This window comes from Schistocerca gregaria, chromosome 2 (genome assembly GCF_023897955.1).
Source record: "Schistocerca gregaria isolate iqSchGreg1 chromosome 2, iqSchGreg1.2, whole genome shotgun sequence".
Classification (NCBI taxonomy): domain Eukaryota; kingdom Metazoa; phylum Arthropoda; class Insecta; order Orthoptera; family Acrididae; genus Schistocerca; species Schistocerca gregaria.
This window is the reverse complement of record NC_064921.1, coordinates 781,616,784-781,637,405: the sequence shown is the minus strand read 5'-3', so window position 1 is coordinate 781,637,405 and position 20,622 is coordinate 781,616,784. Positions and strand designations below refer to the sequence as shown.

The 20,622-nt window shown below is 40.8% G+C and overlaps 1 protein-coding gene and 1 non-coding gene across 2 annotated transcripts in view; one reads left to right on the top strand and one right to left on the bottom strand.

Moving 5' to 3' along the window:
* Nucleotides 1–1,466: 1,466 nt before the first annotated feature.
* LOC126335977 (uncharacterized) overlaps nt 1,467–20,622 on the bottom strand; it is a 478,518-nt gene continuing 459,362 nt past the window's right edge. The window contains exon 8 of the mRNA XM_049999454.1: nt 1,467–4,885. Within this exon, the coding sequence (XP_049855411.1) occupies nt 4,711–4,885 (175 nt within the window). The 3' untranslated portion in view covers nt 1,467–4,710. The remainder of the gene's footprint in view (nt 4,886–20,622) is intronic.
* On the top strand, nt 20,160–20,233 carry Trnat-ugu (transfer RNA threonine (anticodon UGU)). The gene has a single exon. It is a non-coding gene; the product is annotated as a tRNA-Thr (tRNA).

Sequence of the window (20,622 nt, the reverse complement as noted above, 5' to 3'; positions counted from 1 at the left end):
TCACACAGAAAAATTGTGCTCAAAACTTTCTCGAGTGATTTGTCTGCTGTAGAAACTGAGGAATATTGTAAGCCATATCCTACTAGGGTCACATGTTTTGCATTTTTTCCCCTCCCTACTTACCTTTGGAACTCTTCTATGGGGTAACTGCTTCAGCTCAAAAACTGTACTCAAGTAGCAAAAAAAGGCTATCAGATGTGTAGTAGCACTTTATTCTAAGAGAATCTTGTAAACATCACTTCGAAGAGCCCAATATTGTGACAGTCCCTAGTATATTCAAATATAGTTGGAGAATCAATTGATATACATTCAGAGAGATTTAAGAATGAAGTGTGCTACCACAGAAAAATAGTATGAGGCATCAGATGGAAGTGACAAAGTTCTGACTACTGTCATACTAAAGCTGTAATAAATCACTGGTTAAAAGGCTCCTACATATATATTTTTCACATTATGTGCAACAGCGAGTCACTAATGTAAATACCATGAAGCTTTTATGTACATTATGTCTCTTATTTATGTATGTAAATAATGACATCAGTAACATGTAGGATGTGTGAAGGTGAGTAAATTCTAAATTCTGTGTGTTGGCCACTGTCAGTGCTGAATGTAGTGGGTACTAAGTGGAAGTAAGCAGGTACAGCTTCTGGAAAATTCTCTAGATGCCCTTAGAACTTCTAGAATTCAGAAGAGAGCCATGAGGATCACACATGGAAGCAAAACTAGAGAGTATAGCACTTGTTAAAATGTAGCAGCATTTTAACATTTACAACAAGCTGGAAACATCAGAGCTTTTCACCAAAACTAGAGAATCATACAAACCCAGTTTTGGAAACCCGAAGATCCTAATACTTTCTTGCTTATTTGTATTTGTATTCTATTCTAAAAACTGATACTGTCGACCAAATATAGAGCAAAGAAAAATAATGAAATTTGTGAACAGTACACTAGAATAAACTCATATGTGCACATCTTACCTGTTAATAAACAACTTTGTCAAATTGGAGCATTCCATTTGGACCTACAACTGTTGAGTAAGTTCCCCATAAATATAAAGTCTATTGAGGAAAACATACAATTTAGAAAAGCCATGAGGTCTTATGTGCTGCATCACTGTTTTTACTCTATAACAGTTCCTAGAACATTAAAGGTAAAATGTCACATACCTTTGGAAACACAATCCTCATACAGCTTAAAGCTGTTGCGATGGGATGTGGATTATCTGTTTAGTCTTAAGCTGTCTACAGATGGACTAAAAATCCAAAAGCCAGTTCACAATGGACTATAAAATAAATAGTATTGTGAAACATCAACATTGCACATTTCAGTTTTAATATTTATATGATATCTTCAGCTTATGTTGGTGTATACCTTGATGCAGTCCATATCCCTGAAGGTTCTATTTCTTTTTTGGTTCTATAGAACATGGTGAATGTATGCATAAGCATAAACATGATAGACTGCTGTTTGTTTAAAAGATTTATGACAAATCTGTCAATATTCAAATACAGAAAATGAAACATTAGAACAAACTATGTGATACAGTCATTCTGGGAATACAGACAGTTTGTTTTGTCACACAATAATTCTTAAGTTACATAAATGTATTAACAGAAAAGTACAAAACTGGTACAAGTGGTACATATTTTAAATACATTTACATACCTATCACAATATATTTTTCAATTAAATTGTCATACTTTGGTTTATAGCTTCCCACATATTTTTAGTTTCCTACAAACATTTTCTTGTCAACACTGTTTGGTATATTGATTCAGTACTAGGTAACCTTTAAGATATAAATGTCTGCATAGTACATTAAAAGGTCACATGAAAGATTTTAGGATGCTAATGCAAGAAATAGTTCAGTTTTGTTGTATTTGCATTTATACTGAACTATAAATGCATAATATTTTTCTTGGGGCTGGGTTTTCATTAATACAAGTAGACTTTATAGAAACAACACAATAATGTATCAAAGCAAGGCATTTATTTGCCAGACTAAACTGCAAGTCTCGCACAGAGAGCTTTCATTTAAAACAGAGATCAGGATTCTGGGCAAAATATTTGTTATTTTCATGACGATTCTATATTCTCAGGTAACATTACAACTTTATATTTCCTTAAACTCTGTTTCTAATAGACAATGACACACAATTAAGTAACATACCTTCAGTCAGAACAAATTTAAAATCATCTCAGCATAAAATAAAAAACCGAGCATATTTTTATGCTCATATTATCATGTCTGAAAGGTGGTAAATCCAGCATATAAAAAACTAGCTTTCCTTCAATTTCTCATTTGTTTTTCCCATTACGTCTTTCAGTTGTGAAGATAAAAAGCAATCACTAATTATTATACTTTGAAGCTGTCCCCCAAAAAATATTCTGAAGCTGGGAAATCATACCACAAAGAAGGCATTAGAAATCTATTCCCTTTACTCTGTACCTATTGGCACTTTTATAGCATGGAAGTATTATTGGCAAACATTTACATACTAGCTAATAAATGTCTAAAAACATCAGTCTGCTTTCAGTTTTCAGCTCATTCCCAACAGAGGTGATTATCAGCTCTTTATTCTTCAAGTGAATAAAACTTTAAAGTGTAAGATGTACTGCTAATGTTTCACTGTATAAGTGTAAATCTTATCATTCTTTTCAGTTACAAACACATCTACAGAACAACCTTGTGGTGGCCAGTTCTGCATCAGCTGTGTATAAACTGGAGTAGTTTCCAAAAGGAGTTTTTTTTTGCAAACTATGTTAATAAAAATTTACTTAATCTTTCAGTCATACTTCAGCAAAGGGAAAAGTCTGAAATGGATGGAAGGAAACATTACAGCAATGTTACATGACATACTGGATACACTTGCCTCCCTATTTGTTACAACAAAAATTATATTTGTTACACGATATTGCTACGCACATGTAATACTGGGAAAATGAATAAAATTAACTGAAATCATGATGCACATTTTAACAGATATATGTTAATTAGTATATTTCTGGTAATGTCCAAGTTTGATTATGAACAGTCCTTACAGAATTAATATATTCCTGGTTTTCAACTTATTAATGATTTCACTAACTGAAATTACAGGTGATATTTTTAAATTGCGTATAATGCTATCACAAACAATGGTATTATGTAAGCAATTGGAGTACTTGCTTGTTGCCACCACTGATACTTCTTGATCTAAAACTGTCTTTTGGATTTTTCTATTCGTTTTACATGAAAACTTTGTGAAGGACAGAATAAAGAGGAGGAAGAGCTAGTATGTAGCTACGAAAGTTTCCTCAGCATTAAGTTTTAAGGCCATCACTCCAGCACAGAGGTGCTGCATAAAATTATGTGCAAGGAACATTGCTCATACACAAAGACATTTTATTATTTGAAACATCAAATAAAGGACGAATTATTTGGACATATACATTTTGCATGTTTAAAATGTATGTAAGTGGATCAAACATAATCTGATACTGGCCTTCATGTATCTTACATTAGTCCACACTAACATCTCATAACTGAAAGCCATCGTGAAAGTCCTGCATGAAAATACAAATCCATGATGATCTAAAACTGCTTCAGTGTCACAATAGGTCTGGAATATGAGTAAGTAAGGACCAAACCAGGAGGTTCAAGGAAGACTGAATGACAAGATTTTCAGATATTTAGTAAAATCCCTTGTATTATTTTTATAGTCACATCTTGAGTAATAAATGCATTTTTAATAAAAAAAGAAAGATAATCAATAAGTATTTACTCACAGCATGTATAATGGAGTACTACTGGTTTGAAGTCTCGATAGTTACTGAGTCGGTATGTGGATATCGAGAAACTAGAGACAGTCAATAATGTGAGTAAAGGATAAAAAAGGGGGGGGGGGGGGGGGGAGGGGGAAGAAAGTAATATCGAGAAGGCTTTGTCAGGTGTATGTCAATAAAAACAAAATGAGTATAGTGTGCACAATCAAGATGCTGCAGTTAGAGAGACCACGAATGCTCCTGCGAAACAGAGACTGCTGGAGGTGATGTCTCAGTGACTGCCAGCAGCTGTGGAGCAGTAACAGATGACACGTGAACAGGTGATCGACACTATTCATACTCCCAACTCCAGTATCACCAATTCATGTTTCTTGTCCATTATTGTGGCTCAAAAGCAGTAGTTACATTTTGTTGACACCCACAAGGAGTGTGGCAGAGAAGACCAGCCTGTAACACAAGACAGGCTTTGTATGTTATCCTATACTGCACATTTATTACACTTTCATAGTGCTCCCACCTCATCCTGAAAAAACAACACTGTGTTCATTGTACCGCCAACTTCAGGACTCACATTTATACACGAACATCTGAAATGCACAAAGCTACAGATTTCCAGGCCACCTACGGTACAGAGAATAACGTTGTGCCACCGGCTTTCTGTGTGATGGTTGCAACCTGCACAGTATATCCAAGTACTGAATGGTGATCGCCCTCATTTTGGGTACAAGACGAATTGCTTTCTGACGAAACCGATTATTCGGGAGCCAGTTAACAGTGTTTCTTATTTTTTCGTGAGCAGATGTTTGTTTCCCAATACCTGCGTGAGCTCAGAAATCACTGGTGTATCCCTCTGTTGGCGTGATATGGGGCAACCTTGACGGAATCCACCTCGCAAGGCGCCTTCGGCGGTGGGGCTCCTGCAGGAGGTGGAGTGGAGTATAGGCCTCACGGGGCAAGGCGGCGGCTGCGGCGGTCCCTGGAGCTGGCCGTGGCAGTCTCCAGGTGTCCCGTCGCTTCCTCCACTTCCTTCAGCACGCGCTGCGACTCCTGCTGCAGACGCGTGAGACGCGCCTCCTCCAGCGACAGCCGCTGCTCCAGCGCCGCGTACAGCGTGTTCGTCCTACAACAATCAACAGACTCGCTTATCACGTTTCTGTGCAACACAACATGTGGTAGGCGGAGTAGTATTTTTCATAAATATGGATATCAGTAAACAGTGAGTGAAAGAGAGAGAGAGAGAGAGAGAGAGAGAGAGAGAGAGAGAGAGAGAGAGAGAGAGAACCCGGGACCAGTGACCTACGAGGTGCATTCTAGTTCTAAGGCCTCCGATGTTTTTTCTAATTAGGCTGCAGTACTAACCACTAGACTACAAGCTGCGGGAAATACGTGCTACGAGAGGATAGTGGGACCTTTATATGGAATAGAATCAGGCAGATTAAGCTCGACCGATTTCTACTGTAACAATTTGAATACATGGGAGTTTGATTCTTTAAAGAATCAGGAGTTTACTGGTAAAATACTATGTGAAACACAGCAGCTCAAATGTACAACAATATTTTTATAAGATATGAAAGTGGTGCAAACATTGGCAGCTTGCTTTGAATGTAGAGTAATGCAAAATCTTACACTTAACAATACACATGAATTGTTTTATTATATGACTACGATATCAGTATGCCACCACTGGGGACAATCAACTCGTACAAATTGTTGGGTGTAATAATTTGTTTGGATATGAAATAGAACGATCATTTAGACTCAGTCGCAAGCAGAGCACCAGACAGACTTCGGTTCATCGGCAGTAAAATGGGAAAACGGTCATTCCACCAAAGAGACTACTTAAAGAATACCCGTTCGTGGTGTCTTAGAATACTGCTCAAGTGGATGGAACCAATACCGGACGAGACTAACAAGGGATATTGGAAGTATACAAAGGAGGACAGCACACCACGAATTATCACATATTGCTGTCACAACGGGGTGTCACGGAAAGAACGAAGAATGTGAATTGGCTGTTGCTTGACTACTATTCCGCGAAAGCCTGTTGACTAAGTTTCAAGAACAAGCATCGACCGAAGACGTGGGGAATACATTTCAGTCCACTGTACGTCACTTATGTAGGGACTGCGAAGACAAATTCAGCAAAAAATAGCGCGCATTGGGGCGTTTAAGCCGTCGTTCTTTCCACAGAAACGCACTTGCAACGGGAAGAAACGCCAACGTCCGGTACTATACTACGTAATTACTACGTACCCTATGTCACGCACTTCACAGTGGTGTCCAGAGTATGTATGTAGATGCACGTAAATGATTCATTCGCTTTCGAAGTTCTATACCTTCAGAAGTATTAGATGTACTAATGTGATTAGTGCATGAACAGAACCGTAAACTCACGGAGTTCGCACTGTATCCACCAGTTGTCGTTACGAGTGTAGTGCATCGATAAAATGGCGACAAAGCAATGCTCATTGGAATATCCGAAATGTTTGTGTGTTTTCAGCAGTGCAGCGTGCATTCAGAAGGAATTACGGAAAAGAACCGTCATGGAAACGAGCTTCGTGCGTTGGTATCGACAATCGAGAGACACTGGTTGTGTCTATAAAGAGAAAAGTACCGGTCGATCAAGTGTGCCAGATGCAACTGTAGAGACTGCTATGGTAAGTTTCGAATGCAGTCCAAAAAACCCAACGGTCCGCGCAAGCCACCAACTTCGAATACCACAGCGAACTGCGCGAGAGATTTTGCGAAGGCGGTTACTACTCAAACTGTACCGGCTGCAGCACCTGCAACAGTTAAAACCGCAAGATTATGGCCGGTGTCTTCTGTTTTGCATCAAAATGCAGAAAGCATCTGAGAATCAACATTTCGTTTCCGAGATGATATCCAGCGACGAACCAACCTTCGGTCTATCGGGAAAGGTTAATAGCCACAATGTGGAAGCTTGGGGCACTGAAAAACTCATGAATTTGGGAGGGATGAACGAGATTCGCCGAAGGTTGATGTTTCCTGTGCAGTCCCATGCGAAGTTGTATCGGCAGTTTTTTTTCTTTTGTTTTTTCTATGAGAATACTGCGACGGGTACCTCTTATCACGAAACGTTGCAGGTGTGGTGGTTTTCGCAACTGACTGCAGATTCCGAGAATTTCAGCTCCCAACACATGGGGGCAGCCCCTCATGTACGATGTACGTCGCTATGTAAACGTCGAAATCCCCGCATCGCTGGATTGAGCGTGATGTTGAAGATAATGTGGTACTGTTTGCTTGGCGTCCAGGTTGCCAGATGTAGTGCCTTCTGACTTTTTTTCGGTACTTTAAGGATCGTGTTCAAGCACCCCACTGCTAATAACACTCGATTGGCTCAGAGAACGCATTAATGATACTGTGATTATCAATGACAGGATGTTACTAAATAATGTGTCGATTGAACTTCACTGCCACTTGGACGTGTGTCGTGTGCGCAGACGGACACTCAAAGAATATTTTTAAAGCGCAGAGTGCAAACTTGGTGAATATATGCGTCTATTCATGCATCAATCATATTTGTACTTTTAGCAGTCGGAGCGTGGAATGTCAGATCCCTTAATCGGACAGGTAGGTTAGAAAATTTAAAAAGGGAAATGGATAGGTTAAAGTTAGATATAGTGGGTATTAGTGAAGTTCGGTGGCAGGAGGAACAAGACTTCTGGTCAGGTGACTACAGCGTTATAAACACAAAATCAAATAAGGGCAATGCAGGAGTCGGTTTAATAATGAATAGGAAAATAGGAATGCAGGTAAGCTACTACAAACAGCATAGTGAACGCATTATTGTGGCCAAGATAGATACGAAGCCCACACCTACTACAGTAGTACAAGTTTATATGCCAACTAGCTCTGCAGGTGACGAAGAAATTGAAGAAATGTATGATGAAATAAAAGAAATTATTCAGATAGTGAAGGGTGACGAAAATGTAATAGTCATGGGTGACTGGAATTCGGTAGTAGGAAAAGGGAGAGAAGGAAACGTAGTAGGTGAATATGGATTGCGGGTAAGAAATGAAAGAGGAAGCCGCCTGGTAGAATTTTGCACAGAGCACAACTTAATCATAGCTAACACTTGGTTTAAGAATCATGAGGGAAGGTTGTATACATGGAAGAACCCTGGAGATACTAAAAGTATCAGATAGATTATATAATGGTAAGACAGAGATTTAGGAAAGAAATATAGTAGAAGAAGAATGGGTAGCTTTGAGGGATGAAGTAGTGAAGGCAGCAGAGGATCAAGTAGTAAAGAGACGAGGGCTAGTAGAAATCAATGGGTAACAGAAGAAATATTGAATTTAATTAATGAAAGGAGAAAATATAAAAATGCAGTAAGTGAAGCAGGGAAAAAAGAATACAAATGTCTCAAAAATGAGACCGACAGGAAGTGCAAAATGGCTAAGCAGGGATGGCTAGATGACAAATGTCAGGATGTAGAGGCTTATCTCACTAGGGGTAACATAGATACTGCCTACAGGAAAATTAAAGAGACCTTTGGAGATAAGAGAAACACTTGTATGAACATCAAGAGCTCAGATGGAAGCCCAGTTCTAAGCAAAGAAGGGAAAGCAGAAAGGTGGAAGGAGTATATAGAAGGTCTATAGAAGGGCGATGTGCTTGAGGACAATATTATGGAAATGGAAGAGGATGTAGATGAAGATGAAATGGGAGATATGATACTGCATGAAGAGTTTGACAGAGCACTGGAAGACCTGAGTCTAAACAAGGCCCCGGGAGTAGACAAAATTCCATTAGAACTACTGACGGCCTTGGGAGAGCCAGTCCTGACAAAACTCTACCATCGGGTGAACAAGATGTATGAGACAGGCGAAATACCCTCAGTCTTCAAGAAGAATATAATAATTCCAATCTCAAAGAAAGCAGGTGTTGACAGATGTGAAAATTACCGAACTATCAGTTTAATAAGTTACAGCTGCAAAATACTACTAACACGAATTCTTTACAGACGAATGGAAAAACTAGTAGAAGCCGACCTCGGGGTAGATCAATTTGGATTCCATAGAAATGTTGGAACACGTGAGGCAATACTGACCCTACGACTTATCTTAGAAGAAAGATTAAGGAAAGCAAACCTACGTTTCTAGCATTTGTAGACTTAGGGAAAGCTTTTGACAATGTTGACTGGAATACTCTCTTTCAAATTCTAAAGGTGGCGGTGGTAAAATACAGGGAGCGAAAGGCTATTTACAATTTGTACAGAAACCAGATGGCAATTATAAGAGTCGAGGGACATGAAAGGGAAGCATTGGTGGGGAAGCGAGTAAGACTGGGTTGTAGCCTCTCCCCGATGTTATTCCATCTGTATATTGAGCAAGCAGTAAAGAAAACGAAAGAAAAATTCGGAGTAGGTATTAAAATCTACGGAGAAGAAATAAAAACTCAGGTTCGCCGATGACATTGTAATTCTGTCAGAGACAGCAAAGGACTTAGAAGAGCAGTTGAATGGAATGGACAGTGTCTTGAAAGGAGGATATAAGATGAACATCAACAAAAGCAAAACGAGGATAATGGAATGTATTCGAAGTAAGCCGGGTGATGCTGAGGGATTTAGATTAGGAAATGAGACACTTAAAGTAGTAAAGGAGTTTTGCTATTTGGGGAGCAAAATAACTGATGATGGTCGAAGTAGAGAGGATATAAAATGTAGACTGGCAATGGCAAATAAAGTGTTTCTGAAGAAGAGAAATTTGTTAACATCGAGTATAGATTTAAGTGTCAGGAAGTCATTTCTGAAAGTATTTGTATGGCGTGTAGCCATGTATGGAAGTGAAACATGGACGATAAGTAGTTTGGACAAGAAGAGAATAGAAGCTTTCGAAATGTGGTGCTACAGAAGGATGCTGAAGATTAGATTGGTAGATGACATAACTAATGAGGAAGTATTGAATGGGATTGGGGAGAAGAGGAGCTTTTGGCACAACTTGCCTAGAAGAAGGGAGCGGTTGGTAGGACATGTTCTGAGGCATCAAGGGATCACCAGTTTAGTATTGGAGGGCAGTGTGGAGGGTAAAAATCGTAGAGGGAGACCAAGAGATAAATACACCAAGCAGATTCAGAAGGATGTAGGTTGCAGTAGGTACTGGGAGATGAAGAAGCTTGCACAGAATAGAGTAGCATGGAGAGCTGCATCAAACCAGTCTCAGGACTGAAGACTGCAACAACAACAGCGGTTTGGAAAACATAGAGCTTTGAAAACGAACGAATTATTTATAGTAGCCCTGTATAGACCCAGATATGGCAACTAATGTTTTTTAATGACATTGTAGAATAAACCACGTAGGTTGCAGATTACATTTGACAACCTGTTTTTGCAGCCTTTTGGAATTCTGCAGGTGGTAGAGATAAAATAAAGAGCGAATGGTTATCCAAAACTTGTAGAGAAACCGTGAGCCGCGAAGTTGAGAAGGGAGTGGTAGACTTTAGAACAGCGAATACGGTGCTACCTGCCTTCGATGGAAATCTGCACAGTGTATGCGACGAATACTTTAAAACTCGTCTTTAAACAGTTTGGGAGTCACAGGATTACAGTGCGCTATAGAGGGACCGGCGCCTGTTTAATTAGAAGTAAGGAAGACTACAGATCTTTGCGGTTGTGGGCAACCATAGAATCAAAACACACACTACTCAAACGAGTTCTCGGCAACCGATGCCACTCACTCAAATACCGCAAACAAGATCAAGAACCCCTTTGTGGATCTGATGGACACCAGAACGTTGTTGGCTGTATTCCTTAAAGTTGTCCGAAGTTTCCCTGCCTAATAATTCTTGAAAGTCTCTTCGGGTTTACTGCCGGATGCTCAAATTAACATGAATCGATATTTCGGCGCAATTCACCAATCCTTCATTTTCAGGAAAGAATGCTGTTGCTAGATCCCGCTGAAAACTGTCCTACTTACATAGCCCCCATGCTCCCCACAAAAATTTTACAAACTGTTTTGGGCAGTGGCCAATACAGATTTGCTATGTAAGTAGGCTGTTTAGGTTTTTATGTTGGTAACGTCACGTAGCGCTCTATATGAAAATCACTGGGTGTGCTGTGTGCAGTATGTGGCTGGTTGGCATTGTTGGAATAGTCGCTACTGTAGTGTTGGACAGTTGGATGTGAACAGCGCGTAGCGTTGCGCAGTTGGAGGCGAGCCGCCAGCATTGGTGGATTTGGGAAGAGAGATGGCAGAGTTTTGAGAGCGGACGATCTGGACGTGTGTCCGCCAGAAAAAGGAAATTTGCAAGACTGGATGTCATGAACTGAGATTTATATATATATATATATATATATATATATATATATATATATATATATATATATATATATATAACTTTTGAACACTATTAAGGTAAATACATTGTTTGCTAACTATGTCTATTAATAGTTATTGCATTCAGTAATTAGAATCCATTATTTAGCTGGCAGTATTGGCGCTCGCTGTATTGCACTAGTTCGAGTAACGAAGACTTTTGTGAGATGATTCATGAAAGGTGTAGGTTATTGTTAGTAACTGCCATTCTTTTGTAGGGATTATTGAAAGTCTGATTGCGTTGCGCCAAAAATATTGTATGTCAGTTAAGTGTTGATCAGAATAAATAAAGAGAGAAATGTCTGAGTACGTTCAGTTCTGCTCAGCGGTTTGAAAATCAAATAACGTAACAGGTTTATCAGCACAGTAATTCATTAAGTTTTCTATGGGGAGGTTACAGCCTGAATTTATTTCTGTAAGTCATTCGAAATTTGTATCAGTATGTTTGGCGGAAGCATAAGCCGAAGTAATCCGGAACTTTGGTCCAGTGTGTTAACCACGACGTCATCTCGCCTAACCGTGCGCATTCTGTTCCTTCCATATTCGTGTTAACACCCAAACCTCGAGATGTCTGACACTCAGATTGCCACCAAACATTGCATGTCGATAGCGTATTAACAAAACACCAATTCAGTTCGTGCCATGTGCTGTCGTCTAGTAGAATATGCGTAATTAAAAGTAACACCAGAACTATGGAGCACAGGAAATGTAAACCTCGCGTGGATGAGTTGATAGTGTGAGATCGTCGTACCACATGTCCCGCGTTCAAACCCCGTTGTTTCAATTGTTTACGCGTGCAGCTGTTACATGGGAGTACACATTCCTAACATGTAAATAAACTTTACGGAGTTTGTAGCAATGTTCTTTTGGCAGTCTACTTTCGCTTCGTTAGTTGAAAGTAGCAAACCTATAGAGAACTTTTGTATAGGTAGGTGTGGCGTTTTGTCGGACATGTGCAACAGATCGGACACCACTCATGATGAATCAGCTGGTACATTTGTAGTTTCACGCAATAAATATAAACAATCGGAATCGTGGAATAAAGAAGCAATTGAATCACACTTGGAGAAGTTTTAATAGCCCCATATGAAACTTTCTCGCATAATACAGTGAAAAAATAATTATCTGTAGGATTTGAACATGTGACCCTGTGTACGGTGATCTAATGCTCTACCAGCTTCCCCATGGGAACTATACGTGTTAGTTACTTTACGCTTTTGCTGTGCTTCGTAGTTCTGGTATTACGTTTAATTAACATTTACGCCCGTTCTGCTGGACAACAGCATGTAACACTAACTCAGACAGAAACGTTGGGTACCGATCTGAGTGTCTGACACCTGGAGGTCTGCATGTAAGTGCTGTGGCTCCTCCTCCTTTTTGTAGTGTTTCGTGGGTGCTAAATTTTAGCTAATTACGTTGGCGGGTGAAGATGTCTTTGACCTCCAGGGTCGTGTTCAGTTCACTATTTCATTTCAAGCTTGGAAGACTGGTCACAAATTTCATTAAAATCTCTTTAAACGGTAATAGTGGACGTAACGTAATAACACGGACCAAATGGAAGAGTTCCAAGATGAAGTAATTGGACGTAACGTAGCTTGACATCGTCGTAAATTGTTTATCCACAAGCCCTGTTATTAAGCAAGCTCAATCTAATTCGATGAACCAACACTTTGTTTTTCATTAGAATTAATTTCAAGCACTCAGAAATGAAAATAAATGTCTTGACACCTTATATTCGCCGTGATTAAGTTTTCACGTCAGATTACACGCTGAAAGTAAGAGAGGTTGCTGTAATGTAGTCTGTGAAATTCTTCAAATAAATGACAGTTAGCCGATTGCTCAGTGTTGCGAACGGAAGTTAACTTTATCACGAAAATTGTTTAACTGCTGTTGGATTGAGGCTTATTTCAAAATTATAGCAGGTGCAGTCCAGTATTTTTAAACCAATTAGCCACAGGCGTAAAATCAATAACTGCACATATTAAAATCCACAAATAACGAAGCTGAACCAGAGATTACTTCTGATTCTGTTTTATTCGTAACGCGCACTAAACGAAACTTTCACAAATAACACTTTTCAACAACAAACATAAATGTACCAGAGATTCTAACAGGGAGAGCCAACAGAACAGAAACGGTCTAAAACATACACTTATAGTAATAAAAACAAAACACTGAACAATGTAACACCTACTTGTTAGTCTGAAGCCTTTAGCTTCCTTGAAAAATCTTAATTATTTTATTGTATTAATAAACTTGTAAATTTCAAGCAAAAATTGGCATAACTCATGTAAATACCTCAAATTAAATAAAAATAAAAATTTCAATTACTATTCTACGAATGAGAGGCTACAGTGCACAGACAGACGTCAGAGGAAGATCTTCCGCGCTGTTGAGCTGGTCTAGGACAACACAGCCGCGGGGTGTCGTAAACGGAAATGAGCGACTGCGAGATTTCACGCGAGATTAAAGCGAAACATCCAGGACACAGGTTTCCCACGGCGATCCAGATATCAGCGACAAAAGCTTCAGCCGCAGGAAGTTGAAGGCCAGCGGGCGTGAAGGCTGGGAAGGTTATGATGAGTATGACGCAGCTCACCTCACCTGTGCTGTGGGGAAATTCTGGAAGCTCCCACGTGCCGATCTTCTGTGCAGCTGTGAAACGGATTCCGCGCCGGGAATAACGCAAGGACGGCCACACGATGCTGCATAAGCACCGCAGCATTTATGGCTGTTCCGTACAGAATCGTGCAGTCTGGGTGGTCTCTACACTAACAAGTGGAAGCTCTCAGACACAGCCAACTGATTAGGCTCGTATCTGGTAGGTCGCATGTGAACCACCTAAAATGAAAGGCTCTAATACAGTATGGCTCAACCCTCCCCTAAAGTTCATGATGCGTAATCCAGACCAAGTTGAGCGAATCGATTTATACTGAAAACCGAGCATTTTTGATCATTCGAGGTCTGTTCACAAAATTGTTCTACTCTTCCCTTTTACTTGTTGTGCTTGGTCTCCGAAATTTTCGCCTCCACAGTTGATACCCCGCTCCCAATGCCGTTTACACTTCTCGAAGCAGTCCTCGTACGCCTCTTGCTGGATCGCACGAAGCGCCGTATCCGAATTTTCTTCTATATCACCTACGTCTACGTGATTAATCTGCTATTCACAATAAAGTGCCTGGCAGAGGGTTCAATGAACCACATTCAAGCTGTCTCCCTACTGTTCGACTCTCTAAGGCACGCGGGAAAAACGAGCACTTACACCTCTGGGCGAGCCCTGATTTTTCTTATTTTGTCGTGATGATCATTTCTCCCTATGTAGGTGGGTGCGAACAGAATGTTTTCGCAATCGAAGAAGAAACTGGTGATTGAAATTTCACGAGAAGATCCCGTCGCAACGAAAAACGCCTTTGTTTTAACGATTGCCACTCCAATTCGGGTATCATGTATGTGACACTATTTCCCTTGTTTCGCGATAATACAAAACGAGCTGTCCTCCTTTGTACTTTTCCGATGTCATTCATCAGTCCCACCTGATGAGGATCCCACACCACACAGCAATAATCCGGAATAGGGTTGACGAGCGTGGTGTTAGCAGTCTCTTTAGTAGACCTGTTGCACCTTCTAAGTGTTCTGCCAATGAATCACAGTTTTGGTTTGCTCTACCCACAGCAATATCTATGTGATCTTCCAATTTAGGTTATTTGTAATTGTAATCCCTAAGTATTTAGCTGAATTTACAGCCTTCAGATTTGCGTGACTTATCGCGTAATCGAAATTAAGCTGATTTCTTTTAGTACTCATGTGAATAACTTCACACTTTTCCTTATTCATGGTCAATTGCCACTTTTCGCACAACACAAATATCTTATCTAAATCATTTTGCAAGTAGTTTTGATGATCTGATGACTTTACAAGACGGTAAATGACAGCATCATCTGCAAACAATCTAAGACAGCTACTCAGATTGTCTCCTATGTCGTTAATATAGATCAGAGACAACAGAGGGCCTATAACACTACCTTGGGGAACGCCGGATAGTACTTCTGTTTTACACGATGACTTTCCGTCTATTACTACGAACTGTGACCTTTCTGACAGGAAATCACGAATCCAATCGCACAACTGAGGCGATACTCAGTAGGCACGCAGTTTGGTTAGAAGACGCTTGTGAGGAATGGTGTCCAAAGCCTTCTGGAAATCTAAAAATATGGAATCAATTTGACATCCCTTGTCGATAGCACTTATTACTTCATGAGTATGAAGAGCTAGTTGTGCTTCACAAGAACGATATTTTCTGAAACCGTGCTGTGTGTCAATAAATCGTTTTCTTCGAGGTACTTCATAATGTTCGAATACAATATCTTTTCCAAAACCCTACAGCAAATCGACGTTAGTGACATAGGCCTGTAATTCAGCGGATTACTCCTACTTCCCTTTTTGGGTATTGGTGTGACATCTATCGTTGCAGATCTTCGTCCTCTCAGCGCGGTACTGAACTTTTTATTTCCAAATTCCGAAGGGGGGCCAGGTCTGGAGAGTACGGAGGATAAGGCAGCACAGTGCTTTCGTTGTTTGTGCAATAGCCACGCACCAACAGGGATGAATCTGCGGGTGCGTTATCGTGATGCAAGAGCCATGAATGGTTTCGACACATTTCAAGTAGTTTCCTTCTCACATTTTCTCGCAGGCGTCGTAAGATGTCCGGATAGTACCGTCGATTGACAGTTCGTCCCTATGGCACGAATTCATGATCAAGTAGTCCTTTGAAGTAAAAGAAAACTATCAGCATGGTTTTGACATCTGATCTGATGAGCTATTTTTGATCTTTGGAAACCTTTCCCGATCCATTGTGAGGACTGAACCTTGGTCTCAACACCATAACAGTAGATTCAAGTTTCATCACCAGTTATGATTCTCGTAAGGAACATCTCGTTCTCATTTGCGCGATCGAAAAGCCTTTCATAGATTGCGAGGTGAAGGTCTTTCTTTTGTTGCCTCATGGGCAGTGGGACGAACTCGGCGGCAACACGATGCATTCTAAGATACTGTGTCATGATTTGATGACATGATCCAACTGAAATCTTACATTCTTCTGTAATCTATTGGACAGTCAGTCTTCGATTTGCACGCACAATTTCGTTGACGTTAATGACATGGAAATTAAATGAGCGTTTGGCATAATTGACCAGGAGACCCTTTGCGAGGCAGGTCCGGCCGCCTTGGTGTAGGTCTTGGTACATTCGACGCCACATTGGGCGAGAGCGCGCCGGATGGGGATGAAATGAGGATAAAGACAATACAACACCCAGTCTCTGAACCGAGAAATCTCCGACCCAGCCGGGAATCGAACCCATGCCCGTAGGACGGTAATCCGTCACACTGACCGCTCAGCTATCGGGGCGGACGTTCCTGACATGGTCACCATCGGTAGAGAAGTCGAAACGCGTTCTGAACGAGGGTCATCTTTAACTTCCGCCCGGCCATTTTTAAACTGTGTGAACCACTCTAAAACTGAGTACGGCTTAAGCACTCGTCACCGTAGGCTTCTTGCGTCACCGTAGGCTTCCTGCGTCATTTTGTGTGTCTCTGTAAAGGTCTTCTTGAGTTTCACTCAAAATTCAATGTAGATGCGTTGCAAACTGTGCGACACAATATTCTACTCAATACAGCACTGAACAATGACTAACACACTACAATGAAACTTCCGACAATTACATTTTAAACACAGGCGTGTACGGGGATGTCAATCGCATTTAGCCCCAGCACACCATTGGGCGCGAAGTTACGAATGTTCCGAAATATTTTGAACAGACCTCGTATATGGAGGTCCACAACGGGTATTTTCAAAGACATCACGAAGAGATACTGTTAAGATTATCTCTTTTGGACCCGTAGCTGTTCAACGAAAGCGTCTCTGGTGTAGCGACCGAATGGTTTGGCTGCGGAGCAGTGAACCTGTATTTCGTACGCCTTCTTCAGCCTTTCGTGAATACAACTGGGCGTTTCATCCTCTGCAGCAAGGAACTACTAACAGAACTGTATCCTACTTGTACGTCAGTGCCAGCCATTTCCTAAACTCATACAACACTACCATCTGTTTATGTAGGACAACGTTAGTGGAGTGGGCTATAGAAGGTTTGTGAAATTGCGCCAAATCATCATTATAACGTAATCTATTTCACGAGGAAGGAAACTAGTAGGAGACATTGCTTTCTGACCGGCCCTCATAATTCTACTGATATATCATTCAGAGATAATTCCAGCATTGATTTTAATCAGAAGCATTATTAACAGCTTCAAATTGTTGCTGTAACCCTTCCTTAGCTCAACGAGAGGTTGGTCTGAAATGGAATTAATGGAGATGTCGCGTCATTTTGTTTTTTTTTTCTTTCATGCAAGATGTAAGAGCTTTTCTGACTATTTTATTTTTAGATGGATCCGACAGAACAGACATTCTAATATAAGAATATTAGGAAAGCATTGAAATTATGCTTAAAGTTAGATGGAAATCGCTAAGTGTTATTATGAAACACTGGATGAATATAAACTAGGGAGTTTGCTCTCCATTTTAATAAAAAGCTAGTTCTTGACACATCTCAATGTTTATGACGACGTATCTCCTGACCTGTGTGTGGCACACTGTTTTAATTTTGTTGGCACATTCCGTTATACTTGTGATATTGTTTGCAGAGTATGTTGCGGAGAGAGTTAGCAATAAACAAGTAATAAATTAAAACGTCACGGCTAATGTGAATTTCTACCGCATGAACAGCGAAAAGGTAAGCTATAAACATTTCTCCATTCGTCACCGGAGGGGGGGGGGGGGGGGGGGGGGGGGCGCGTGTGGGAAGTGGGCGAGAAAACGTTTCGTAACGGTTGAAGTGATGTGTTAGGTTCGTTGCAAGTCATTAAGTGCTCTCAAATAAAGAATGGATGAAGTTCGTGCATTGGCGAGCTGCCTCATGGTGTGTTGGGGCTTATGGGCGCTCAACATGGAGGTCATCAGCGCCCGAGCTGCCTGAAGACAAACAGTTTGTCAAGTGTAATGCTTGTCTTACTGTGTTAAAAGTTTAACACAGGATTATACTTCTTAATGAAAATTGACAAAATTATCAATTTTTAATTTTGGTCAATAATCATACGAAATACAGAAAAAAAGATTTTTGTTGCCCATGCACTGCAACTGGTACAGGGTTCCGAGTTCTAGGATAGCATTTTAGCAATATAAATTATAGATAACTGCACCATCTGCTGCTAGCATTGACACTGTCTGCTAGATCTTAGATCATTAACATACAATATAAACAGCAAAGCTCTCAATAGATTTCCCTTGGGCCACGCCTGAAGTTACTTCTGTCGACGGTTGTCCATCGGAGACGACATATGCGTCGTCTCTACCAAGAAATCCTCAATACAGGAAAAAAAATTATTTGACACCACGCATGATCTTGCTTTCCTTAGTAAACCTTGGCGTGATACTGAAACAAATGTATTTTTTGGGTGTCAACAACACTGATTACCTTCGTCCTTGGCTTTCAGAATGATTTGTGAAGGAAGCGCAAGTTGGATTAAGCGTAAGCGACATTTTGGGTACCCGTGCTGGTGGCACAGAGGAAGTCATTCTGTACGATAAACTTCAGTATGTTGAACGATTCTCCAACAGATGGATGTCAAACTGTACTGTAGTTTTGTAGATTACTTCTTATAGACGGATGTAACGTAATTTCTTTCAGTTTTTTCGTTCGAAGGATCTACAGTGTATTATTACGGCATGTTATTGTTGAAATGGAGTTTAATTTTGCTTCGAATTCTGTCGAGAATGTGACATGTACTCCACAGGGCCGTATAGACCTTTGCAATTTTAGCGATTTCAGCTGTTTCTCAACGCGTAACTACACACATATACGTCTTCAGTCACATTAATGTAACCACGTGTAGAAAACCTGAATAACCGCCTCTTGGAACACGGGCAGCTGCGAGAGGTGCAGGAAGTGGGTCAGTGAGGTTCTGCAAGGCACCGACAGGCACGTGCAGCCATTAAGACTCCAGTGACGTGGCCAGCTGCTCCAGGTTTCTCGTTTGAGTATCCCTGGCGAGAACAGCCCGAGCGAGGTGGTGACAGATTCTTGACTGGGTTTAAGTTTGGCGGCGAGGGGAGTGTAGTTAACTCATCCTGGTGTTCTTCGAACCAAGCACTTACATTGCGAGCTATGTAACACATTGCATTGTCCTGATGGAAGATGCCATCGCTTTCAGGAAAAAAACCCAACAAAAGACTGTAGTGAGGGGGGGGGGGAGGGGAGGGACGACGACATGGTTCCCAAGGATGGGTGCACGCTTTTGTTGATGCATACGTCTTCCAGAATGGAGAGACTACCCAGCGAATACGACAGAACATTCCTCAGACTGTCAGAGACAACAAAAAACCTGGAAGAGATGTAGAACGGAATGGACAGTGTCTTAAAAGAGAGATGTAAGATGAACACCGACAAAAGCAAAACGAAGATAATGAAACGTAATCGAATTAAATCAGGTGATGCTGATCAAATTAGATTAGGAAATGAGGCACTTAAAGTAGTAGGTGAGTAAATGATAATTGATACCCTCAACTGTCGACAGGTGTTGTTGATATACCTCGATGGGGACAGCTGAAAATGTGTGCCCCGACCGGGACTCGAACGTGGAATCTCCTGCTTACATGGCAGGCGCTCTATCCATTTTTTTTTACTCTCATTTTGCTCGCTTTCGTTCGTTGCATCTGCTCGGGGCGGACGCCTAAAGACACCCGTTTAAGTTCGTTATTGATCGATTTACCCAGTTTTTATTTTATTACAGAGGGTTATTTCGAGAACAGTTACGATCTTTATATATAGGCCACTCAGCCATTGACCTTCGTCTGTGCAAATGCGCATAGGTTGCCCGAACTCTTACGGGAATCGTCACCTTAGTGTGCGCGAGTAATGAGCAGATGGACAAATACCTATTAGGTGCATTACGTATGTAGATTGTGAGATTGTGGACAGTTGAGAATGTGGGTCGCGCTATTCATGTATGTCCTCGGTGGCTCAGATGGATAGAGCGTCTGCCATGTAAGCAGGAGATCCCGGGTTCGAGTCCCGGTCGGGGCACACATTTTCAGCCGTCCCCATCGAGGTATATCAGCAACACCTGTCAGCAGCTGAGGGTATCAATTAATTATCATTTATTCTTGAGAAGGTGCACGGTCCTCAACTCTTTCGAGAACAGTTACTATCTTCATATATATAGTAGATGAGTTTTGCTATTTGGGGAGAAAAATAACTGATGGCGGTCGAAGTAGAGAGGATATAAAATGTACGCTGACTATGGCAAGGAAAGCGTTTCTGAAGAAGAGAAATTTGCTGACATCGAGTATAGATTTTAGTGTCAGGACGTCGTTTCTAAAAGTATTTGTGTGGAATGTAGCTATTTATGGAAGGGAAAAATGGACGATAAATAGTTTAGGCAAGAAGAAAATAGAAGCTTTTGAAACGTGGCG